This window comes from Miniopterus schreibersii (genome assembly GCF_964146895.1).
Source record: "Miniopterus schreibersii genome assembly, chromosome: 5".
NCBI lineage: Eukaryota > Metazoa > Chordata > Mammalia > Chiroptera > Miniopteridae > Miniopterus > Miniopterus schreibersii.
In genome coordinates this window covers 48,302,919-48,329,186 of record NC_138106.1, presented here as the reverse complement: position 1 = coordinate 48,329,186, position 26,268 = coordinate 48,302,919, and the positions used below count along the sequence as shown (strand labels likewise).

Below are 26,268 nucleotides of genomic sequence, written 5' to 3'. Positions count from 1 at the left end.
TATTACTTCTCCCTGTTGTATTTTTTTCTTCTATTCTCTTATTTTCTGTGTTTATTCTAAAAGTTTATTCTGATTTTCTTTTCTTAAGTTGGGTCCTTTAATTTCTGCATTTATTTATTTATTTATTTATTTATTTATTTATTTATTTATTTCTCACCAGTCTGTTGTTCCATGCTTCCATGTGTCTGGATACATTCTTTTTTCCCTTTCAACTTTCTTTATCTATATTGTTGAAAGTATTACAGATGTCCCCTTTTAATCCCCACTGATCCCCTCCACCCTATATCTATCCCATCCCCAGGCTTTCCCCAGACCAATGTCTGTGATCCCTCAGTCTGTTCCATGCTTCTATGTCTCTGGGTCCATTTTGTTCATCAGTTTATTTTGTTTATTATATTACACATATGAGTGAGATCATGTGGTATTTGTCTTTCTCTGACTGGCTTATTTCACTTAGCATAATACTTTCTAGTTCCCTCCATTCTGTGCCAAAGGATAAAAGATCCTTTTTTATAGCTGATAGTACTCCATGGTATAAATGTGCCACAGCTTTCTTATCCACTATCTACTGCTGGGCACTTGGGCTGTTTCCAGATCTTAGCTATGATAAATTGTGCTGCTATAAACATAGGGGTGCATAAGTTTTTTGTGATTGGTGTTTTGGGTTCCTTAGGATATATTCCTAGAAGTGGGATCACTGGGTCAAATGACAGGTCAATTTTTAATCTTTTGAGGAAACTCCATACTGTTTTCCATAGTGGCTGCACCAGTCTGCATTCCCACCAGCAGTGTACCAGGGTTCCCTTTTCTCCACACCCTCGCCAGCACTTGTAGTTCATTGATTTGTTGATGGTAGTTATTCTGGCAGGTGTGAGGTGATACCTCATTGTGGTTTTAATTTGCATCTCTCTGATTAGCAGTGATGTTGAGCATTTTTTCATATGTCTCTTGGCCATTTGTATGTCCCTCTTTGGAGAATTGTCTGTTTAGGTCCTTTGCCCATTTTTTAATTAGATTGTTTGTCTTCCTTTTGTTAAGTTGTATGAGTTCCTTATATATTTTGGATATTAACCCTTTATCAGATGTGTCGTTAGTTGGCAAATATGTTCTCCCATACAGTGGGCTCCCTTTTCGTTTTGTTGATGGTTTCTTTTGCTGTGCAGAAGCTTTTTATTTTGATGCAGTCCCACTTGTTTATTTTCTCCTTAGTTTCTCTTGCCCTAGGAGATGTATCAACAAACATATTGCTACGAGAGATGTCTGAGATTTTGTTCCCTATGTTTTCCTCTAGGATTTTTATGGTTTCATGTCTTACATTTAAGTCTTTTATTCATTTTGAATTTACTTTTGTGTATGGTGTAAGTTGGTGGTCTAGTTTCATTTTTTTGCATGTACCTGTCCAATTTTCCCAGCACCATTTATTGAAGAGACTGTCTTTACTCCATTGTATGTTCTTGACTCCTTTGTCAAATATTAATTGACCATAATGGCATGGGTCAATTTCTGGGTTCTCTGTTCTGTTCCATTGATCCATATGTCTGTTCTTGTGCCAGTACCAGGCTGTTTTGATTACAGTGGCTTTGTAGTATAACTTGATATCTGGTATTGTGATCCCTCCAACTTTGTTCTTCTTTCTCAAGATTGCCGTGGCTATTCGGGGTGTTTTTTGGTTCCATATAAATTTTAGCACCAGGAGTGTACTAGGGTGCACTGCTTATATTTTTTAATATAAGCTTTAAGGTTAGGAATAATTTAAGCACTATTTTAGCTTTATGTCACAAACTGTATTAGTAATATTGTATCATTCGGTTTAAAATATTTTCTAATTTGTTACATTTTCATGACCCATGAAGTGTTATTTTGAAGTGTATAGCTAATCTCCAAACATTTTTTTTTTAAGCTGTTTTTTACTGATTTCTAAGTTTATTGCACCATGGATGGTAGTCAGAGAACATGGTCCAGCTGAAAATGTCTTTAAAATTGTTGAACTTAGAATATGGTCAGTATACATAAAGGTTTAGTGTAAAATTGAGAAGAATGTGTATTCTGTAATTACTGGGTATAGAGTTCTAAAAAGTACATTAGTTAAACATTGTGTTTTTCCGATCTTCTATAGTATAATTTTTTCTCTTTTTACTGCTGATCTAATTACTCAGAAGGCTATGTTAAATCTCTGGGATAGTGGAGTTGCCAGTTTTGCCTGTAATTCTGTCAGTTTTTGCTTTATATAGTTTGGGGCTATATTATTAACTGCATACACATTAACTGAATCTTTTGTTATTATCAGAAGTCATCTTTATTCTCAAATAACATTTTTTAACTTAAGGTCTATTTTGTTGTTATTAATAAAGCTACACCAGGTTTCTTTTGGTATTTGCTAATTACATTTTTCTATATTTTCAATCTTTCTGTATTTTAATACCTTTTTATATCTCCAGTAAACAGTATGTAGTTGGATTTTTAAAACCCAATCTATCAGTCTGTGATTTAACTAGCAAGTTTAGTCCAAATTACACACACTTTGGTCACTTATGTGTTCGGAATTACTTCTACCATTTTGTGCTGTTTGTCTGACTTATTTTCCCTTAATTCCCTTTTCCCCCTTCCTTGCTTTCCCAGTTTTTGTTTTTTTTAATTCCCTTTAAAAAAAAATCTTTACCTGAGGATGTTTTCATTGATTTTAGAGAGAAAGGGAGAGAGAGAAACATCGATTGGTTGCCTCCCACACGTGCCCTGACTAAGATTGAACCCACAACCTGGGCATGTGCCCTGACTGGGAATCAAACCTACAATTAAATTCCCTTTTTTAGGTCTACTATTTAGAAGTTAGATACTTTATTTCTTTCCTTATAGTAGCTGCCCTTAAGTCTTAATCTGTTTAAGAAATTTAACTCTAATCTCTTGAACAACACAAGGCCTTTAAACCCCTTTAACTGTAGTCATTACTCTACCATTTTACATGGTTCACTTTTCAGTATTTTATTTCATTCTTATTTTACTCTCCAAGTTCCTGTTACTGTTTTATGAAGACAATGCTTGTTTACGTGTGTCCGTATTTACCATTTCTTTGCTCATCATGCCTTCTTGCAGCTTCAATTTTTGTTCCCCCCCCTCCTTCCTGAAGTCTACCCTTTAAGTTTCTTAAATGAGAGTCTCTTTGATAATTCAGTTTTTGGATGGTCTGAGAGTGTCTTTATTCAAAAATTAAGGCAAAATAAAAGTTTAGCTAAATACAGAATTCTTGGTTAACAGTTAATTTCTCTCGGCCTCTTTGAAAATATTATACTAATGTCTTCAGGTTTCTATTATTGCTGTTAAAAAAGCGTATTAGTTTTCTATTACTGCCGTAACAAATTACAATGACTTAGTGACTTAAAAGAGCACAGATTTATTGTTTCACAGTTCTGTCGGTCAGAAGTCAGCTATGGGCCTCACTGGACTAAAATCAAAGTGTTGGCAGGCTTCACTCCATTCTGGAAGCCTTTTCGGTCTACTTCCTTGCTCTCTCAGGTATAAGCAGAATTCAATTCCACGCAGTTAAAGGACTGAGATATCAGTTTCCTTGCTGTTTGTCAGCTGGGGGCTACCCTTCCCTGCTAGAAGCTTCTTTCTGGTCCTTGCACATAACCCCCTGCATCTCGTAACCAGCACAGGGCATTAAGTCCTTCTCATGCTGCTATGTCTCTGACCCAGCTAGGAAAGGTTCTCTACTTTTTTTATGTGATTAGATTGGGCTCACCTGAATAGTCTAGCTAATATTCTCATCTGAAGGGTAACCTTAATCACATCTGCAAAATTCCTTTTGCCTGGTAAGGTAACACATTCAGATTCAGATTAAAGCCTGGATATCTTTGCAATGGGCTGGGGAGGACATTATTCTGCCTACCACAAGACCTGTGCCGTCGGTCTAATTGTCATTTCTTTGTAGATTATCTGGTTGTTTTCTCTAGGCGCTTTACAGATTGCCTCTTTGGTGGTCTACAGTTTCACTGTTTCTTGGTATGGATTTTCTTTTGTTCTTGCCCTTGTGAATATTGCTTCTCCTCCATTCTCTTTCGAAATCCCTATTAAACATATGCTCGATATTTCAAAGCTATCTTGTCATCCTCAGCTCTGAGCCACAGGCATCATCCACAGGCACATGAATACCTGAGACTCATGTCCAAGCCCCATCCCTGCAAACAGTCACCCTGAGGCCATTCTTGATGCAGACTGTGGCATATTCCACCCTTGAGAGGAGAGACCCAAGAAGAGGCCCATCAGGTCCTGTAAGTAGACATAGAGCTGTTTAGGCAGGAAATTTGGGGGTTCCAGGTACCTACTGGCTGGTTTAGGAGTGAGGTATACATGAACATGCCAACCCCTCACTTTGTGGAGATGGGCACAGCGAGAGGAAGGCTGCAGCAGGGTCCTCCTGTCCAATCCAAGGGCAGTACCATATGAAACAATAAGCATGCTTTTTTCAAGAGGAATAAGGCTGATTATGGCAAGATGAGAAGGAAAGTGTGTTCATGCAAGAGGTTGAGGATGTGAGAGTCAGAAAAGTTTGGAAGCATAGAGAAATATGGATTTCAGAATAGGCAAGAGATGCATGGAGGGATTAGCTGGCCTCTACATTGCAGAACTGAAGCCAAATTTGGGCACAGTCACAGAGCTATTCTCTCTGCATAAATACTCTTTGACTCTGTTCGCTATTTGCTGCACCCGACTTATCTGACTCTTAACAAATTTTTCAGGTCCCTGCTTTAGTTTCACTTTTTTAGAAGGCCTTCCCACCCAACCCGTGATCCCTCTCCCCCTTACATTTTCCCAAAGAATCTGTAATTCCTCATTTGTCCATAGCTGCCTTTCTAATTATTCAGGCTGAAAGCTGTATGAAGACATTTGTCTTGTCCAGCATCATATCCCTAGCACCCAGAAAGTGACTGAAAAACATCTGGTGGTCAAGAAATGTATGGCTGCTTGGATTAAAGATGGTGGCAGACTGAGTGGAAGCTACACTGACACTCTCCCGGGACCAACTGGAATTACAACTAAAATAGAGAAAAACCATCCTGAATGATCCATTGCAACTAAAAACGAGCTGGAGAGCACCCTCATAACCAAGGAGGAAAAGTGGAGACCACATAGGGACTGGTAGGAAGTGTGGAGGCACAAGAGGGCTGGCTGGGCTCCCACAGGCAGCAGCTGAAGGTCCCGAGGGATATCTCAGCTGTGGGGGGTTCCCACTGAGGACTCTGGAAGCCCAGGCTGGGCTTCCCAGCCAAAAGCACCAGAGCTGAGAAAGGTGCCCACATAACATCTGGCTGTGAAAAGCAGCCGGGTTTCTGTCTGCCAGGGAGGGATGGCTGAAAATGCAGGCACCCTCTTACAGAGCCAATGCACAAAGTTTCGCGTGCAGCCACTCACGTTGGGCTCCAGCAGAGGGAGGACAGAGGGGACTGGAGCTGTGTGGGGAGAATCTGGGGCTGTGGGCTCTGGAGAGTGAGATCAGGGGACCCTCGTCTGGATTCCTGTGCCGAGTTATTCCCCAGACTCTGGAGGCATCTTTCTCAGGCAGACAATTTACGGCTTTTGCCTGAGGGGGGAAGCAATTGCCCCACCCTGCTGGAGAGCCTCTCTCATTACCCAGAGGAGTTTCTACAGCCTGAGGCTCATTAAGAGAATCAGATTAATTAGCCTGCAGCCAGAGGAAGACCTCAGAGTGCTTTGAGTCTTTGCCTGATCTGCTTCTGGACCTGGGCCTTGGAAAAGCAGACTTTGGTGGGCATCTTAGTCCTGTCCAAACGCACCCAGCCCCAGCAGTGGAGACCTCAAGCTGAGGGTTGTTGATAGCTCCAAACAGGATAGTAAGGGCCTGTGACAAACTGTGTCTGACATTGGCCTGCACCAGAGACCCTCCAAAAAGACTGAGAGTCCTAGCAGATCTACCTAATACATAGAAACAAACCCAAACAGGCAGCCAAAATGGGGAGACCAAAAAATAAGCCCCAAATGAAAGAACAAGAGAAGTCTCCAGAAAAAGAGCTAAATGAAATGGAGATAAGCAATCAATTAGATATAGAGTTCAGAATACTGATTGTAAGGATACTCAAGAAATACATGGTTAATTAATAATTTGGCCTAGTGGTGCTTGAGTGGTATTGCTTGATATGGCTGAATCCACACAGGTTATCAGTAGAATATCAGCCTTTTGATGTCCTTCCACTTAAAATAATTTCATTTTACGTGTAATTTTTCAAAGCAAAGGTGATTTATTTTGATATCTAGAGCACTATATAAGATTATCTGGAAAATCTAAAATCATCCTCTGTCCTAAAATGTCACACTCTCATCATTTTAGAAAATAAAAGACTTGGATTATATACTAGAAAAGTCTCTTCATTATATGTAAAACATTTTTGATATTACCTATAGTAAAAGAGGTGAAAGAACAACTTGAAGGAGAGGGATGATCCTGACAGTGTTTTAGTTGGTATCTATCTATCCCAGCCCCAGGAGACAAAGACTAAGATGCCAGTAGTATGTAGCTGGTTCCTTCTAACGCAATGAGTCCATACAGACAACCCACTTGACAATTCAAACCACCCTTTGAGTCATCGATGGTCATTATTGGTTAGTTCCTCCAAAGCAAGGCCATGTCAGTTGTTAAAATGATATGGAGGTAAATCAATAGGACTGCCTCTTGAGAATTTCCCCCAATTCGACTGTGGCGCCAGCATCATTGATTTTGATGAGTGCTCTTTTGGCTATACAGGACTCTGGGTGCAGGTCCACAAGTATTGGGGCATGGCCTGTACACTGCTAAATATAACAAAGATTTCAGGGCTGGAGACATTGTCAACCACACTGTCATGTCTATCTATGGCTCCAGGACTCAATGGTGGGGGAATAATATCTTCCTGATGACCCTGACAGAAGGAGCCTGTGAGTACTTCAGCCTCAAACACATAGATCAGCTTATCTGTGGCAGATGCTTTCTTGCCCCGGAATGCTAGGTTCTTGGTGAAGTATATGCCAGCTCCATACTTTGGGTCTGATAAAAGAAAAAAAAAGTAAACAGTTATTATGATCTGGAGAGTCATATTGCCTATTTGGGTACTAATATATATTCTCTAGTCCTCCAAATAATCACAACTTTCTGGTCCCAAGTTCCTGTGTCTGTAGCAAAGAGACCCAAAGTTGTTCCCTTGAAACAAAATACTGATATCATCAATATAATAATAGCTTACATTTAAATATAGCTTCCTTCCTTCCTACTGTCCCTTCTTCCCTTCCTCCCTCACCTCCATCTTTCTTTCTTTACACTTACTTGGAACTTAACCAAACACTGTATCAGGCTCTAGAGCAGCACTCAACAATAGAAACGCAATGTAAGCCTGGCTGGTGTGGCGCAGTTGTTGAACGTTAACCCAGGAACCAAGAGGTCAGGCCCGGGTTGCAGGCTCGATCCCCAGTAGGGGGCATACAGGAGACAGCCGATCAATGATGTTTCTCTCTCATCGATGTTTCTATCTCTATCCCTCTCCCTTCATCTCTAACAATCAATAAAAACATATTTAAAAATAAAGAAATGCAATGTAAGCCACGTATATAATTTTAAATTCTCTAGTAGCCACATTAAAAAAAAGGTAAAAAAATACAGGTGAAATTAATTTAATAATAAATTTATTTAACCTATTATATCCAAATGTTATCATTTCAACATGTAATCAATATGCAAAATTATTGAGGAGATATTTTACATGTTTTTCTTTGGTAGTGGTCTTTAAAATACAGTGTGTATTTTATACTTACAGTGTATCTCAATTAAGATTAACCACATTTCAAGTGCTCAACAGCCACATGTGGCTGGCTTGTGGCTACCATACTGGGCTGTACAGCTCTAGAGTTTCAAAAATGACTCAGACGTGATCCTTATTTTCAGAAGTTCATAAAAGGGAACTCCCCATATGTAAACAGATAAATTATAGTACAATTTTATGTGGCAAGGAAATATTTTGAGATTAAAAAAATCAAAGATTTCTTTCCTGGGAGTTTCTTCTTGTTCTCTGTTCCTCCACCCATTGAGTTCTTGCTACTTGTTACCTCCGGGGCAGAGAGGACAAAGCTCAGAACAAAGTCAACTGAACAGACATGTATATGATATGTATGCAGGTATGTATATAATAGACAATTATTATTTTTTAAATATGTCTATTGATTTCAAAGAGAGGAAGGGAGAGGGAGGGAGAGAGAGAAACATCATTCCTAGTTGATAGAAACTAAATCCTAGCTGCAAATGATCCCCTCATCACAGCAACTAATGCTATTTGTGGTGAGTCCTCTGCTAATGTCTGCTCACCAATTCCCACACACAGTAGCTGCAATACTGAGGGGCTGACACCTACCGCAGGGCACTGAGTACATTCTTTGAAAGCCAGCTCTGCTTATCAATTCGCAGAACTGCTGTGGGACTTGCTGAAACAATCTGTGGCTCACAGGTTTCCCAGTCATTCTCTCGCTCATCATTTTCTTCTTTATTTGGAAGGCAGCCATGAGAGCCATGTTGTCTATCTTCTCTACCTAGAACCCAAGGGGATGAAAAACTGAAAAAGAGACTGGAGAACTACTATTTAAATGGCCTGCCCCACTGCTTCAAAAATAAAGGCACTTATGTGCATATTCCTTTGCATGCAATTTGCTTTTCATTTCAAAGTACTAAGAGTCTCTCCTGGCCCCAACCTTCTACTAGTTTGACTTCTATCTCTTCAAAATTCCCTGTCCTTTCTTTGACAAATTCATTTAATAAAAATGCACCGAACAATCACGTGCAGGCACTGGTAATGAAATGGTCAACAATATATTTACCGTGTTTGCCCTCTGAAAGCTCCTAGTTCAATGCGAGATAAAAATTATAATAATGCACTGTGAAAAATGCTATACCAGTTCTTTTATTTTGCATCAAGATAGGCAGCTTTTTCCTGGATCTTGATCTATGCTTCTATACATCCTGAATTTCTACCTCCTGATTCCAGCTATACCCTAGTACCTGCCCATCTCTAGCCTCCTCTCAGCCTTATTTCTGAAATTCCTGATCAATGAGCAGCTAGCTTAGAGCCATCAGCAGGTAAGTGTTTTCTTTCAGCTACAGAACCAAGTGGATTAATAGCAAAATAAGTCAAATCTTTCCCTTAATTATGTATACCTTTAAAACGTGCAAACCACAGTTTTCAAACAGTTTCTTTTGATCCTGAATTTCTGGAGCTGAAAGCATTAGACATTTCAGAAACTTATTTTCTTTCATTTCATCTTGGTGCTTTGGTTGCTGATTAGTCCATTGTCCTAAAAATGAACAACACAGAACTCTTTTTCAATGCTCTGTAAGAGGCAACAGGTTTGTAAAATAATTTGATGAAACAAATTAAAGAAATTTGGAGGAATAGATTAGCCAGTTTAAACTGTATGCCTCATATGTTTAGGGCAGGCAAGGAGAGTTACAATACTGTGAGATGCCATAAGAAAAAATAAGAGGATTAATACATTTGCCCTCAGATGATTTGGATTATGAGGCTGAGAAAAAAAGAACATTAATATATCTCCCCCCACTAATGTTGTAATGATGATATATAATTGTGATGCTCATAGGAAATGTTTGCATTTTAAGTCAAGATGCCCAGCAACAAAAAAAGAGGCATAAGAAAACTTTAAGGAAGATGAAAAACGATATGCCATTTATATAACAAAGCAAGGTTTTCAAAGAGATTTCACACCTCTACCTCATTTGATCATTACAAATACAACCACAATTTTACAAATAAGGAAATTAAAACCCAGAGACTTATGTGACTTGCCCAATATCACACAGCTAATAAGTAGAGAGATCCAAGATTATAAACCTGGCTTTCATCAGTACTTTCTGTAGGGGGCAAGGCAGAATATTTGGCATATATATCACTCATATGCCACCACACAACCAAGAAGAGCAAAGTTTGGAGATTAACAGTAAATTGTATCATGTATTTCCTCCCTTTTTTCCTTTCTTTCTTGCTTAACTTCCTTCCTTCCTTTTTTAAGTTCAAGGGACAACCTGTTATTGTCCAAAGAAGCTCCTTATTGGACTAAATATACAGGTAGACAAAATGGAAACTCCCCGAAAAGGCTTTCTTTCAGTTTGAGTTTTGACTTTAGACCAAGCATACTAAAATGACCTAATTCCCAGCACATTATCTAATTGAGTGGGCTGAATTTAACTACAAAAAACAGATGATAAGTCCAGAGAAACTCAATTGAAGGTCAAGTTGTAAATCTGGAAGGCAGGAGGGACAAAACTCCATAGCAAAGGAACTCCAAAGCCGAGAAATTTCAAAGGAAGAGACTAAGTTAAACTGGAGAGCAATAGCTCGCACTGATGAAGTACAGTATTAAGTTCAGTTGACTTGAGTTCAGCAAACATTTATTGAATTCCTATTACATGCCATGCACTGGAGACTCAAAATCTACAAACTCTTGCTGTCAGAAAAGCTTGCCAAGAAGTATTAAAAGAGCAACATAAAAGAGAGGAGATGCCTAACTTCTATTATTTAAATTTTATCATTCTGATGGATCATTGATGTTCTCTGCAGTAATAGCTCATTTCAAACTGATCCATTTTGTTAGTGATGATCTTAATCTGATTAAGAGAGGATGAGTCTGTATGAACCTCTGGACTGCTGCTGTGGAATAGTATGCTTAGTCATCAGCTACTAAAAATGCCACCTTGCAGCAGAACAAGGGACTTACACAACTAAATTGCCAGTAGCTGGGAGGATGGGCCAACCTTATAAATGCAGTTAAAGTAATGCCATAAGCATTACTTTACAGGAGATCAGTATTTTTTTGTCTCTTGTTCTCTTGAGAGGTATCAGTGTCAGTTTACATATCCACAGACATTACACTTAAAAAGCTAAGTAGAAATCATAATCTTGGGTCTCATTCTTGTGTATTATTGTTGTCCATGTTTTTGGGCACTGGGTTTTCTATGGAATGTGGATACAACATTTACCACAAACTCCCACTCACTTTGACTATTTCTGTCTACATTATTTTTATAAACACATGGTGAATATAAGGTATTCTTTGAAATTTTGCATCTGAATTTCTGTATTAAATCCATTCTCTATGTTACAACCAGTGATCTTTCTAAAATACAAGTCTGACCTTATCTTTGCTTAAAATCCTTTAAGGCTCCCCGTTTGTTTCAAGAAAAACTGAATCCTTTCATGGGGCCTATAAAGTCTTGCATAATCTAGGCCCTACTATGGTCTGATTTCTTAAAAATTTCTTTCTTTGCCTTACTAAGGTCTCCTTTCCTTCAGTTTTCTATTTATTTAATGAATGACAGACTTTTTTTAATCTTTAGCCGAGGATATTTTTTCCATTGTTTTTCAGAGAGAGTGGAAGGGGGAGAGAGAGAAACGTCCATGTGAGAAAGACACATCGATTGGTTGCCTCCCGCACGCCCCTCCGAGTCTGCAACTGAGGTACGTGCCCTTGACTGGAATTGAACCCGAGAACCTTCAGTCCACAGGCCGACGCTCTAACCACTGAGCAAAACTGGCTAGAGCCAGGTTCCCATTTATGACACTACCACCTAGCAGCTTTCCCCCGACCTCCCAAATCTGGGTTAGGGGCCTCTCCTAAGTGCACCCAGAGCACTTTCACCCTCTTTCATAACTAACCCTGCTTGCTTCTCTATATCCCCAATTGGATTTTTGAGTGAAAACAATGTCCATTTTATCATGTATATCTAGCACCTAGAACAATGCCTGGTACATATCATAGATGCAATATTCATTAATTGAATAAATGAATGAAATAAGCCTCTGTCTCCTAAGGTGGTGTTTTCAATGTATAATTTCCTACTTAGCTCTAGAGCTATGTTAAAAGGATCCCTCCAGACCCGAATTCCTAGTCATCCTGATGGATTTTGCCCCACTAAATGGGTGATGCTTGTGTGTACTTAACAGTATCAATTAATAATTTACTTTGGTGAGAAGGCTCAAAGTAACTTTAGGGTTCCTAAGGTTGCCAGCAACAAATAAATGCAATAAAACTCAATTTAAAAAAATCAAGTGGAATGTGTCCACATTTGAATGCTCCATCTGCAGAATTAAAGATGTACCCCCTCCTCCCCCACTGCCAGGGAATGGATTACTCCAGGCTTTCCAGATAATTGCCTCTTAGGCAATCCATGTCATCATAAGTAAATTCAATTTTGTGTGTGTGTGTGTGTGTGTTGATTTACTATTCATTAACCCTGCTCTTACAAACAGAGCCCCAAAATGGTTATAAAAGTTTATGGCCTAGCCCAGAACCTACATAGTTTGTTCTCTGTCTCTTCTAATATACCTCTTATCCAAATATATATATGCATAATCACACCCAAAAGGACAGCTGGGAGAGCTGACTTTCCAACTTCATAGGAAGTTACTCACCTGACAAGCTCCAAAGGGCTTGCTCCTTTTTTCTTGCCATTTCCTCTTGAATTTCACACAGCATTTGTTCAATGATTAGAACCACCTCAAGGAGGTCAGGCTGGGCTCCTTTAATCTCTAAAGTTGCCTTTCCCAGACTGAGAACCTCTGAGATAGAGACCCTTGAGATGTCCTGAAGCCGAGACAAGGTGTCATGTTCCTTTTTTCCAAGGTAGAAGATATGATTATTCTCAATGATGTGAGGGTCCTGGTGGGCCAGTGTCCTTTGGATCCACTCTTGGGCCTCAAACATCTTATCCCGGTTAGATCCCATCAGATTGATGGCAGGAGATTTAGCTTTTAGCCCATTTTCTTGGTTCTCTCTGGTTCCCTGGGGGACTGAAAAGACTATTATAAGCAACCACAGAAGACTGGTGGGTTTTAAACCAGAGCAGAACAATACGCCATGGCCAGTGTTTGCCCCAGGATATTGTCACCATGGTCTGCCACAGCAGCTTCAATTAAGTACTATCTCTGAGAGCCGTGCAGGGTATAAAGGAAATCTAAATGTATAGTTTCCAGTTTCCTTGAGAACACAGTTAGCTTGTAAGAGGTTGGATTTATCATGTCTTGCCCCTGCTGTGTTGCATTTACCAATTTACAGATTCAAACATCTCAGAAAGCCGTAGAGCTTAAAGATTGAAAATACCTTTAAAAAATGTATTTCTGGTGGTAAAAATAATAGATGTTTATTGCTGAAAAACTGGAAAATTATCGAAGTAGAAAGAAAGAAGGAAATACCTGTAATTCCACTACCTAGGATTCCTGTTTACATCTTATCTGTGTGTGACAGGACCTTTTGCACCTGCACAACCAGAGCTGGGAGCTTAGCAGCTCCTGCTGCTGGACACAGTATATTCCAGCAGAAAAGGAAATGGAACTTGATTCATACCCATCATGTATACTTCTCTCTGCAACCCCCTCCACAAGGAGTAAAGATATGTATCAAGAAGAAGAATCACTGCCCTGGCTGGTGTACTCAGTGGTTAGAGTGTCAGCCCGCGCACGGAAGGGTTCGATTCCCAGTCAAGGGCATGTACCTGGGTTGCAGGTTCAATCCCAGCCTTCCATTCTTTCTAAATATTAATGGGAAAAATATCCTCAGGTGAGGATTAACAAGGAGAAGGAGAAGGAGAAGAATTGCTGATGGATTAGGGTGGCTCTGAACCCAAACTGCAAAAAAACACACCAAAGTGATGGGGGGATGGACTAGTTGAGAGAGAATTCATAGGTGAGGCAGTATCTAAAATACAGAAAGAATTCCCTCAAATCATTAAAAAAAAGAAACAATCCAGTAGCCAGGTAGGCAAAAGAATTCACAGAAAAGGAAACACAAATGGCCCACGTACGTGTGAAAAGATGTTCCTCTTCATTGGTAACCAGGAATATAAAAAATTACCAGATTGGCAAAAATTCATATGTCTGACAATCTCAAGTGTTGGGAAGGGTGAAGAACAACTGGCATTCTTTCGTATTCATGATTGATGTAAACAACCACTCCTGTAATCATAGTAAAGAAACTTTGGCACACATGTATCAGGGAACGTGCACAAGGAAGTTTGCATTCTTGTTTGTAACAGCCAAGACCTGGAAATAACCCGTGTCCTTCAACAATGGAATATTATAGCAATGAAAAGTAGTGAATTTAGCTACATGGATGAATCTCAGTAACATATTTTGAGGGGGAAAAAGTAAGTTGAGAACTTACTATGTTCTAGGTGTTATTCTAGGAGCTTTACATATGTCACTCAATCCTCACAACCCAATGAGATAGATACTATTAGTAGCCCCATCTTACAAATGAGGGAATGAATTCAGAGTTAGTAAGTAACTTGCCCATGGTTTTAAGACTAGTAAGTGGTGGCCATGGAATTAGTAGGTGTGGGCAGTCTGACTCCAGTGCTCACACAATTCTGCCTCCCAGTGAGTGATCCCAGGACAATAGTGGCAATTAGCATATTTTACCTAATGTAGTAGTTGGGTGGTACCAGGAACTATGAAAAAGTATCAGGACAGGCCTAGAAGAGAGGGAAGATGGTCTCCCACTGAGTAAAAATATAAACCAATGTTTTAGACAACTGTGTGTGTGTGTGAGTGTGGGTGTAGGGGTGTTTTTTTAATTTAAAAATATATCTTTACTGATTTCAGAGAGAGGGAGAGGGAGAGGGAGAGAGAGAGAGAGAGAGAGAGAGAGAGTTGAAACATCAATGATGAGAGAGTCATTGATCAGCTGCCTCCTGCACGCCCCCTGAGCCTGCAACCCGGGCATGTGCCCTGACCAGAATCGAACCTCTATCTCTTGGATCTTGGGCTGATGCTCAACTGCTGAGTCATGCCCGGCTGGGCAGGGTTTGGTGAGGGGGGTAGGGGGTGGGGAGGTTTAACCGTTGTTCTGCTTGGGAGCTTACATTATTTTTCAGGAGAAAATAAAAACAATACATGTTGATAATTTATTTATCACTATCATGAAATAAGAACTGTTCTAGGTAACTACATTGTTCAGATCACTTAAAGGATACTCTTCTAACACCAAAACATACTTAATTTTAACTATTAGTTAAATATTTCTAATGGAACCACACTGCCTTCCTAAACGGTTTAACTTTTCCTTTATAATCTGAGATCATCATCATTCGTCATTATTAATGTCAATTATTGTCCTGGGCTATAATTCCTTTATAGATGTCCTTAAGAATTACTGAAGCAAATGGTAATAATGCCTGGCTCCATAATTCAGATAAATGGCACAGCAACATTTGTATGTTTCTTTTTCATATTATTCCCACCCAAAACTCCTGCTATCTAGCATCCCCAAACATGCGCTGTGTTTGTTTGCTTCTGTGGGCTTTCTTCACCTTGGGTGCCCCACCCTACCAACTCTGGTCATTGAAAACCTTGCCATCCTCAAAGCCAAGCTTAGAACCATCTCATCCATGAAGCTCTTCTTGATCCCTTGCAGTAGAAGGAATCTCTCCCTCCTCTTGGCTACAAGGGAAGTTTGTCCATTCATTATTTATCCCCTGGCATTTATTTCATGCTTTGCAATTTACAGAACATTTTTACATACATAATCTCTAATCCTCACAACAGTCTGCCATTATCATTTTACAGATTAACATAAACAGGTTCATAAGAAGTGCAGTCACAGACCAGGGCTCTTAAAATACCCCCTTTATTTCCAGCACTGCTGGACCACTGAACATCCATAACTGAACTCTTCTATTAAAAGGTATAAACAAATCATTTTGACCCTAATGGGAAATCTCCTAACAGTTTCTATTGCTGGTTGAATGTCTAGTGTTCTTAACATCTACCGAATACTTTAGATGAAAAGACTATTTCAGATGTACACAACCTAGCTGTCATGAGGCAATTCCATCTCAGTTCACCTAAACTCCACTGAAGGAATATAATTATAAGACAAAGTTAAACATTCTCCAGCTCCCAACAACCAGGATTGGTTTAGTTCCAGTGATCCCCATACGTGGTTCAGTAGCAAAACTACTGAAAAAGGGGGCATTGAAAAATACACATGCCTGGCCCAGACCCAGAGTTCCTAAATCAGAATCTGTAGAGTTGGGGCTTATACATACGATTGTTGGTGTGCTTGCTTTTTAAAGCTTCCATTATGATCCCAGTGATTACTTAGGTTTGGGTAGCATTGGATTAATCCATTTATTGTTATCTGGTATTACTGAGATGTTTTTTCTATAATTATTAAAGGGTAACTCCATTAAGATGGTTGCTCATTCAAAGTAGAAAGAGTGCTGGCTAAGTCAGCTTTTGAAGGGCAGAACTTCTTCTTAGAAAAAAATTATACACAGCATTTGTAAATGAACTATCCACACTGTGGATTACCTAATGCAACTTTGCCTCGCTCTGCTCATATCGTAAAACTGGACTGAGCAAGAACTCGGTCAGGTATAGAGCAGGTTGGTATCTAAGCAGGAGCACAATGAAATGTATTTGGCTTCTTTATTATTCTTCTTCCCTCCACTAGTTTAGATGACCAAGAACAGAATGAGCCTCGGGTGGGAGATGCTACTTCTAGGCCCATATATTTCTTACTCACCACTGTAGTTGTTGGGAGGCTGCAGCTTGGACTTACTCTTCTCCATTGCAGTCATGAAAGCCTACAAGAAGCAAAACAGAACAGGGCTTTTAACCAATGTCATCAAAATCCCTCCCTCTACCTGCACACACCACACTTGACCTCATCCACTCTGTGAGTCCCCATTTCCACTGCTACAAATATAAAGCGGCCTGTAGGAAAATCTTGGGGAACAGCAAGTACAGCGCCACAACCTATTTGAATATGTAGGGGAAACAAGTATAGGAAAAATGGAAAGAAAACCAAAATCTGGTATAAAAAAGAAGAACGTATATTCCAAGGCAAATATTATCATTCATTCATTCAACAGATATTAATGCCTTGCTTATTGTGTGTTAGGCACTGAACTAAAGCTCTGGATATGGCCCTGAAGAAGAAATATACACAGGCAGATGCTCTTGTAATTAATAACATAAATTCATATTTAAAAAGTTATATACACATTGCTTTTTCTGTAGATCAAATAAATGATCAATTCCTATAAAGTGCTTAATATTGTATCTGGCACTTAGTAAATATTCAATATGTTAGTTATTGTAATTATTATTACATGGCAGTCTATGGACAAAGATTTGTCTATTTCAAAAAACAAAAACAAAAAATCTCATCTCTCCTAGAGTTTGGAATTACCATAAGCAGCGTCTTCCTTTTTTAAAGTTGATACAATTGGCATTAATTGCTTCATGGAAAAGATGGTAAATAATGAAGTGAAAGCTAGATTTTGCTTTGCATCTGAAACTTTAACAATAAAATTTCTTAATCTGTAGGCATTTTCTTCATGAATTATATTTGCAGCTGCTATTTCCAGAGCAAAAAGCCCTCCATCTTACCATATTTTGTACCTGGAGAGGTCATTATGGGGCATTTCCCTGCACTCCCTATCCAAAAACTTGGAAAAAAACAAATAAGATAACATCGTCTGCTGATAAATAGATTAAGAAGAGCTGCCAACACAAAATGGATAAAAATCAGCTCTCTCTCAAAGTCCCTTTAAATGTCAGGATGTGTTGCAGGGTGAGAAGTCAATCAGGCAAGGCTTTTGAATTAAATTTGAAAGAAATCAGTAACTTAATTAGTATAATAACTTAGAAGAAATGTGTAGATAACAAGCAGGTGGTCTGTAAGTTTGGAAAAGTGGAACAATATGGCAAGAATTTGGCAGTTTTTCCAGCTCTGTCCACAAATGACCAATGCCTAATGTGAGGACGTTAGTAGTGTGTTCCTAAAGAGGTGTTCCTTATTCTGAGACATAATGCCTGGCACAAGGTAGATACACAATAAATATTTGTTAACTCAACAGATGAATGATTTTCCATCACCTTTTACAGATACTCAGCTCCAACCAGGACTCTAATCACCATGAAATACTGGTGAACACAAGCAGTTCAGTCAGCTGGGAAGTTACTTGCTCACTGTCATTCATGAATTGGAAAATTCATGAGTGTGAATATAAGTATCACCTTATTGCGAGTTTAGTGTAGGTTGTTCTTCCTGAGTCAGGTCATCTCTGGATGTCTGACAAAGCCATTTTCTGAACTGTTGGGACTTGCCAAGGTAACACCCGCTGAGAGAAATGTGTAAGTTGCCCTCTGACCTCTCTGAACACACACTCCTCACTGAAAGACTTGTTTAGGGAGAAAAGTTGTGTTTATCAGAAGGCCAGAGGGTATACATATGCATGCACACTCATCATACTTCCACATGGATATAATATAGGGTTGATATTAAAAAAAACCTGAAGGGATGGTCAGTGTCAGGGTATAATGTAAGTTACTGTATAACATAGTCCTTTCCTTTGAGTTATAGAACTGAAAGATGTATCATCTCTCAAGTTATTTTTTCTGTTTTTCTTTAGTAGTTCAGAACACAGGCTTTGGGGACAGACAGACCTAGGTTGGAATCTTGGTTTGGCCATTTGATTAGCTGTGTGTATATTATTAACCTCTGGGTTAATAGTTTTACCATTTGTAAAGCGGAGATGACAACAGTGGTTTCATCACAGGATTGGGGGGAGAATGGAATGAGTTTCTTAGCACAGTACTTGGCTGATGTAATACAGGGCAGCTATTTTTATTATCAGCCCTCAGACTGTGGTTAATCTTTCTACATTTATTGAACTTCCATGTACATTTTTTATTGTAGTTTGGAAAGAATGAACCTTCTTTTCTAGATGTGGCTAATTCCTCTTGTAGGGATATGGTCCTTCATGAACAGTACAAAAATATACTCAGAACACCTATGTGGGCCCAGTTATAGTCCTCTGCTTGGGGGAACTGGTGGACTTCATTTGAAGGACAGGATGATTCATTTTGTCAAGAAGCAGTAATTCACCACCTTGTTGCAGGTCGGCTGGGACGAGACACAGTGGTATGCTGGCAGAGGCTGACAATGGCTCACAAGAGCCCATTGTTCACATGTCTTCTCAACTCCACCTTCAGTGGTGTCACACTGATAGTTTGAAGTCAGCAACACTACAAACCTCCTTGTGTCTAGTCAGGCAGCAAAAGGAGTAAGAACCTTTACACTTGTTCCTGGAAAGAGCAGGTTGGAACCAATATAAATCTGTTTTCCTGTACAAGGAGATAAAATGGCAACCACCCACATGGAGACAGGCTGAGAGAGGGAAACAGGACTAATGTTCGGAGCCACTCTGGGCCGGGCACTCAGAAGGCCCTTTACACCCAGAACCCAGACACACGCCTGGGAGGTCGCACTAGCACTTCCATGTTGCTGTAGATAGAATCAGAAACTTAATGTCTTCAAAATCTAGTGTAAGGTAATGTATCTTCTCTCATTTCTTTTTTAGTTTTCCTTAACATCATTAAAGTCCTTTCTGAAAATGCCAGCTAAGCGAGAATAAAGCAGAGATGGCACTTTAAAGGCAGCACAGCAATACTAATTATGCTGAATATATCAACGACCTATTCACATGTGAGAAACTCAGCTGACCTGGCCACTTGAAAGCAAAAAGCTGAGATGCAGTGAAAACGAAAGAAGCTGGACACCAGATCTCTGCACTCAGACATATATAGACACTTGCCCCTGCCCCCCACATGTCCCTCCATTTGTGTCAGACCACAGCTGATTTCCTTCTGAAGTCACCTACAGACGAGTTAAGAAAGAATAGATTGAATTTGAGGGCAATACTGGGGACATGGCAAAAGTAGTTACATATACTCTTGATGTTAAAAAACTTATACTCTAATTGGAAAAAAATAATTCACTTAATTTAGTATTCAGTTCAGCACTTAAGTGAACTGCAGCTCATTACAGCTAATATGACAGGAGTTATTGTATGCCAGGTACTGTTCTAAGTGTTTTACATGTATTAACTCACTGAATTCTCACAATAGCTCTCTAAGATGGTAGTTATTATACCCATATTAAAGCTGAAGAAACTGAGGTACAAATAAGGAACTTAACTGGCCCACAGACATTGATTGATTGGAGGGGAAAAGACAAAGAATTTGCTTTAAATATGTTAAATTTAAGATGAGAGTCAGGTATCTAAGTGGAAATGAGAGAGAGTTGGGGATGACGGTTGGGGATGGAGTTGGCTCAGAAGATAGGATTCTGCAGAAGTTATGGCAGAAGTTTAAGAACAGCTGTGTTCTTAGAGGAAGAAAGAAGAGAGAGGAGCACAGGACCCCGCACTGAAACTAGGAGTTTGCTTACCTTTAAGGACCAGAGGGAAGAATAAGTGCCAACAAAGGAAAAGAGGAAAGCTAGGCAGTCGGTTAAACATGGTTTCTCTAATGGCGTTCTTTACTATGCTTGAAGTGGAAAATTTATAAAAGTTAAATTTCACCAAATTAGAATATCACCACGCCATACAGTTTAGCCCCATGTCTTACACTGGAGATACTAAACAGATGTGACTGACTGACTGACTGAATGAATGAATGAATGAACGAACGAACTGTAGGACATTTCTAAGATATTAACTTACCTTACATGTCTCCAGTTCTTGAGGCAAGATCACAAACTTTATAGTTAGCGGTTTACCAGAAGAGTTTCTGGCAAACATTAAAACTTCATCAAACATAATCTCTGCTGCTTTCTCCTTCCTAATGCCAATGAGTCCAGTTCCAAGGGCAGGAAAAGAAATGGAAGTTTTATTTAGCTCATGGCATTTTTCCAAACACTCCTTCATTGCATTTTTCAATATCTGTAGGGGGGGAAAAAAACAATTTTAAGATCAGTCTTCAAATCAAAAATAAGACTTCACTTACCCCTTGATCTTGCCCATGTTTAACAATGTTAATCTCCACTCTCCCTAGGGGCTGTGTCCACGCCTCCTCAGAGGGCAGGAAAAGTCCCACTCCATAGGGAACCCACTACAGCTATAAGGTTAAATGATGAAAAACGAAAGGGCTGAAGAAACTGAAGTAACTGAGTGGTCCTTTATGTGCTATTCAGGACCTTTGGGCACCATGATTTTCCCCAGTTTATGTGGCCTTGCTGACCCGTCCAGTTTATCTCTGCTCACCTGCCACTTCCAGGTCAACATAAAGAGCTCCCGGGAGTTTCATAAAGGAAACAGAGGTTAAAATAAGCAAGCAGCATTTATTCAGTGTCACTTAAGGTCTGTCATGTAATTTCTCCTTGAGAAGTGCTAGTATATTTGGCAGATTTAAACTTTCTCTTAATGTTTCAACATCCAAACTGAATACTAACACCGGGAGGTTGACCTTGGAAAACTGAGGGGTAGAGATGACTGGAGGACCAATTTGGGGTTACAGGGCCCTCTAGCCAGGAAAGAACCAGAAATGGTGACAAAATATAGACTAAGGCAGGTGGGAAGGCACCACAGATAGTTAAGTTTGACCAGCATGGTGCTAGAAAGGAAATCCCAGGTCCTCTTGGAATTTAACAGATGGAGGGAAATATGGAGAGGCTGCCTGCCGGGCCCACTTGGGAAACGGCCTACAGGGTCACAGTGTGGTGAGGTGGATGGGTGTGCAGACTGATGTTTCTGTGCCTATTGGCGGTACGCCCACTTAAAATTTAGACATGTATTAGGTAATATTTTAGATTGAACTTCTTAAGATAATTTATTAAGACCACAAGAGTTATTCATTATTTCAGGTGTTTACAGGAGTGGTAGAAAATGGGGACTATACCACTTGACAATATTTCATGAATGTAATGGCATGATGGAAATTCAACAAAGACCACACAGACTACAAGCTACATAGATAAATTTATTGTGACCTTACCAGAACTTGTCCAGAATATTCTGAAGACCACAACACATGGAATATATATTGACAGGACAATCCGAATCCTCTTGTGACCAGTAGCAGCTGGGAATCCTGAGATTTCAGACTCTGTTCTTTGATAAATTCCTCTTCCATTGCATTTCCTGCTTTTTGTAAAACTGATTTTGACACAGGACCAGATCTGATACCAGATTCTGGATGAACAGAATTAACAATTATATCCGTCTGAAAGGGGAAAAATGGACAAGATTCCTTGTTAAATTACTTTTTGTTAAATGACTAATTTAAATCTTTATATCCCTGAAGAGCTTTGAAAAATACTTTTGAAGATCCTAAATTCACAAAAAATACCATTTAATAATGGATAGAAACTCATATTTCCAAAGAACGATCATCTGATCAGTCTGTTTATCCTATTCAGTAATTAGGTAAGGTGTGTGGATGATACAATTTTTATTGCAAATATCTGTCAGCCCCTTGCTGGCTTATACCTCCCATATCCCCAGATTCTGAGCATTCCCTGTGATTTATTTTAAGTTTTATTAATGAATGGTTTCATTCCCTGCCCCACTGTCATCTCTTTTTGCTATTTTTGTGTGAATTTTCTATTTTGCTTTAAACAGAGCAGAAGTAAAATTTCTCAGGAAATTTCTACCTTCTATTTTTTTTTTTTTTAAGTTTAGTAGTACATGGTTAAAGAAAGTAAAAATGAGACCAAAAAATCTTCAGTGAAAAGTAGGCCTCCATCTTAGTGGGGTCCTCAGATCCCGCACTCACCCACCTGTCCCATAGGCAAATGCTTTTACCAGTTCTTCGTATGTCCTTTCAGAAACAGACTGTACATTCATATGGGCTGTATTTACATTTTAAGTAATATCACCTATTTAGCTGTAAGAACTGTGCTAAAAGGGTTGTAATCTTTTTCATCCACCATGCCCAAATCCCCCTAAATCATCTTGATGGTTTTGGCTCCCTTTGGGGGTAACTTAGGTATTTCTTATAGATGTTAATTAATGCTTCATTTTGAAAGTACAATCAGAATTTGCAATTTGGGGGAACTGGCCCCCTTTAAAAATTTTAAGGTTCCTAATGTTCTTGGCAATAAATAAATACAATAAAATTTTAGTTAAAGGAACAAGTTATTCAATCAGGATGTTTCCACTTTAATTTCAAATTGGCATATTAATGACTTATCAAATAAATACATTGGAACCTCGGTTCTTGAACTTAATTCATTCCGAAGGCTGTTCGAGAAGTGATTTGTTTAAAAACCGAATCATTTTCCCAATAGAAATAATGTAAATTGAGTTAATTTGTTCCAGACCCCCAAATGATTTCCTGTTCTAACCTTTCTTATATACAGTACATGTCTAAGCTCTATCATTGTTCTCACAACTTTCCTTTTTACTTTGCTGCTATCACTAACCTTCTTAGGACCCATGGTGACTTACTGTACATATTTAATAATAATAAGCAGCAACAAAAACAAAACATGAAAATATTCACAGCACAATTTCCTGAGATGTTAACAGTTCGGGGTTTAGGGGTAAACTCACTCATACTCGAGCATTCTCTCCTTTGTTGCCTGAGAGACGTGTGACTGATCATACAGGTATCAGAATGAAAGGGTTCTAGAACTGAAAGTTTTGTTGGACAACTGAGACATTTTTCCATGAACAACTTGGTCAAGAACTGAATTGTTCAAGATCAGAGATGGTCAAGAACTGAGGTTTGACTGCATTGCATTTTGTGGGGGTCCCCTCAACCTTCTTTCTATTGTCTTGCAGGCAGTACGTGGTATTTTTTCACATACGATTAAGTCTATTTGATTGTGACCAAAGGAGAGTCTTAAGTATGACATCATTGATCCAGAAAATAAAAAGAATATTTATATTCTTTTTCTTTTTCTGTTGCAGCCCCCTGCTCCCTGCTTCCTCCTTCACTTATTCACCAATAATTTGCTAACACCTAGAAGCATGCCCAGATTGGGCTCTGGGGCTACAGAGATGAACTAGCCATGATCCCCATCCTCAAGGTGCTCTCTGCCTAGCAAGGGAGCTGCATTAACCCAGAAATACCTAGGTTCACTGTTACCCTGACTCCCTCCCCTCCCTGCCTGAGTCCTCTCCTTTGAGCTCACTGAACCCTGGCTAAATGCTAAGTCACACTTCATATCCTCCTGGCCCCTGGCACAGAGCCATATACTCAGAAAACAACTTACAGCCCCACCTAAGCCTCCTGACTGGTCCAGCCCATTATTTTCTATCTATTATCCTCTGTGTTTCTCTGATCAAGTCATTCTAACAACCAGGACATTCCTCCTGGCAATCCATATCCATTATAACTTGAGATCAGATCCAAAACTCACATCTTCTGAAGTAATCTTTCTTAGTCCACTCCACTCTTGTCACAAATTGACATACTCTTAAATACTATGAATTTGTTTTGTATTAAGATTTTTTTGTTTACTCTTGGTAGGTTGCTTCAGAAATGTTCAGATCGTTTGTCTACCAATGAGACTTTTCAAATAAAGAATTTTTTAACATAAAAAGAGTATAATAGCTTTTAAGTTCCTTGGAATCAAGGATTGTTTTATTTCCTCATGATGCCTAAGAATAATACCAATAATAGTTATAAATACTTGTCATGTGCCGAGCTCTATTCTAAGCATTTTATGTGTATTGATTCCAACTCTAAGATATAAGTGTTATTATTACCCTCATTTTCCAGATGAGGAAACTGAGGACCAAAAGATAAAGTAACTAGATTCACGTCACCCAGTTAGTAAATGGCAAAGCTAGTATTCAAATCCAGATGGTCCATCTCTAAAGTCCATACTCTTAACCTTAACAAGATTAAACAGTGTTTGAAATAGTATATACTCAAAACATACTTGATAGGTAATAAACAGTTCAGGGATCCCCTTTGGCAGTGCAAGAGAATAGAAACAAAGGCTTACCCCCTGCAGTTCGATGTGGCCTAGGACAATCTGGAGAGTCAGGCTGTTCACAACCATTGTATTGGAAGGAAGGATGGCTCCTTGACTCACCAAGGTCCCCAGCTCATTGCTCCCTAGGAAGACTTCGGAAGCAGTTTTAAAGGCATCAACAGTAGGGCCCTCGTTGCTTACCAGGTGAATTTCTTTTAAATTATAGGCAGGGTTCTTCCTTTGGAAATGAACGATAGTTTCCACAATGGTGCTTGTGCACAAATTCAGAGGGAACCGGAAAATCCCAGAGCTTAGGGCTGGAATTGCTACTGTCTCAGTGTTGTGCAGATGGCCAGAAGTGACACACCTCAGAATATTTAAAATGGCCTTTTGCAGAAAAATGATACATCTCTCTCTCTCCGTCTCCACCCACTGAGGCCCAACAGCATGAATAATGTGTTTGCAGGGAAGCTTCCCTGCTCCTGTGACAGCTATCTCACCAGTTGGTATTTTACCATGTGTGGAAACAACTCGTATACTCTCCTCTTGGATTTCTTGGCCGCCAGCTTTCACCAGGGCCTGGGCCAGGCCTCCCCCATGTCTAAGTTCTTCATTGGCTGCATTCACCACAACATCAACAGCATGTCTGGTGAGGTCATCCTTCCAGACAGATAGCTCTAGCCCAGGAGTCAGCCTTTTCCTGAAGACTTGCCGAGACTCGCTGTTACTTTCCCGGGCTGGAGAGACTAGGGTAGAGACACAGCCAAATTTATTCCGGAGGACTTCACACAGCTGACTCTCATTATTTTTTAAAATTTTGAAGTCATTGTGATTAACGGGTATTTGCCAAATATAGTTTTCTCCAAGAATGTCCGTCTCTGGAAAAGGAGAGAAGATTAAAAAAAAAATCAAGAAATGAGCAAGGGTTCTTTTGAAAAGAATGTAATTCCGCTTCACATGAGGAGAATGAGTGTCCTATATACAAAAGAGAGAGGAACTTCCTCTAGCCTCCTTCCTGATTCTCTTTCTCACCTAGATATGTAATTAGACCAAGAATACCCAAGAGTTTTCAATGGTAAATCACCCATGAAGTGCTTAGTCTTCTGTCTGGCATATAGTAAATACTCCATTAAGTGGTAGCTACTCTACTATGATACAATGATGGTGGTAAGAAAACTATGTATTTGGGGGCTCATGAATTTTATTTATTTATTTATTTATTTAAAATATATCTTTATTGATTTCAGAGAGAGGAAAGGAGAGGGAGAGGGAGAGATAGAAACATCAATGATGAGAAAGTCATTGATCGAGCCCACAACCCGGGTATGTGCCCTGACCGGGAATCGAACCCCGATCGCCTGGATCCTAGGTCGACGCTCAACCGCTGAGCCACGCCTGGCTGGGCTATTTTTTGTTTAAATATATATTTTTTTATTGATTTCAGAGAGAGGAAGGGAGAGGGAGAGAGAGAGAGGAACATCAATGATGAGAGAGAGTCTGATGAGAGAGAGT

At 39.4% G+C, this 26,268-nt stretch overlaps 1 protein-coding gene across 6 annotated transcripts in view; it reads right to left on the bottom strand.

Annotated features, from left to right (window-relative positions):
- Nucleotides 1-3,174: 3,174 nt before the first annotated feature.
- The window catches only part of PARP9 (poly(ADP-ribose) polymerase family member 9), a 28,729-nt gene continuing 5,635 nt past the window's right edge, over nt 3,175-26,268 (bottom strand). For 5 of the 6 annotated variants that reach the window (XM_081139167.1, XM_081139169.1, XM_081139171.1 and 2 more), the window contains exons 4-11: nt 24,787-25,634; nt 21,825-22,052; nt 20,555-20,773; nt 16,567-16,627; nt 12,456-12,833; nt 9,188-9,324; nt 8,391-8,565; nt 3,175-7,036 (exon numbers count right to left, since the gene is read on the bottom strand). In XM_081139167.1, coding sequence (XP_080995293.1) covers nt 6,750-7,036; nt 8,391-8,565; nt 9,188-9,324; nt 12,456-12,833; nt 16,567-16,627; nt 20,555-20,773; nt 21,825-22,052; nt 24,787-25,634 — 2,333 coding nt within the window. In that variant the 3' untranslated portion in view covers nt 3,175-6,749. The remainder of the gene's footprint in view (nt 7,037-8,390; nt 8,566-9,187; nt 9,325-12,455; nt 12,834-16,566; nt 16,628-20,554; nt 20,774-21,824; nt 22,053-24,786; nt 25,635-26,268) is intronic. The other variant, XM_081139170.1, reaches the window with a different exon arrangement.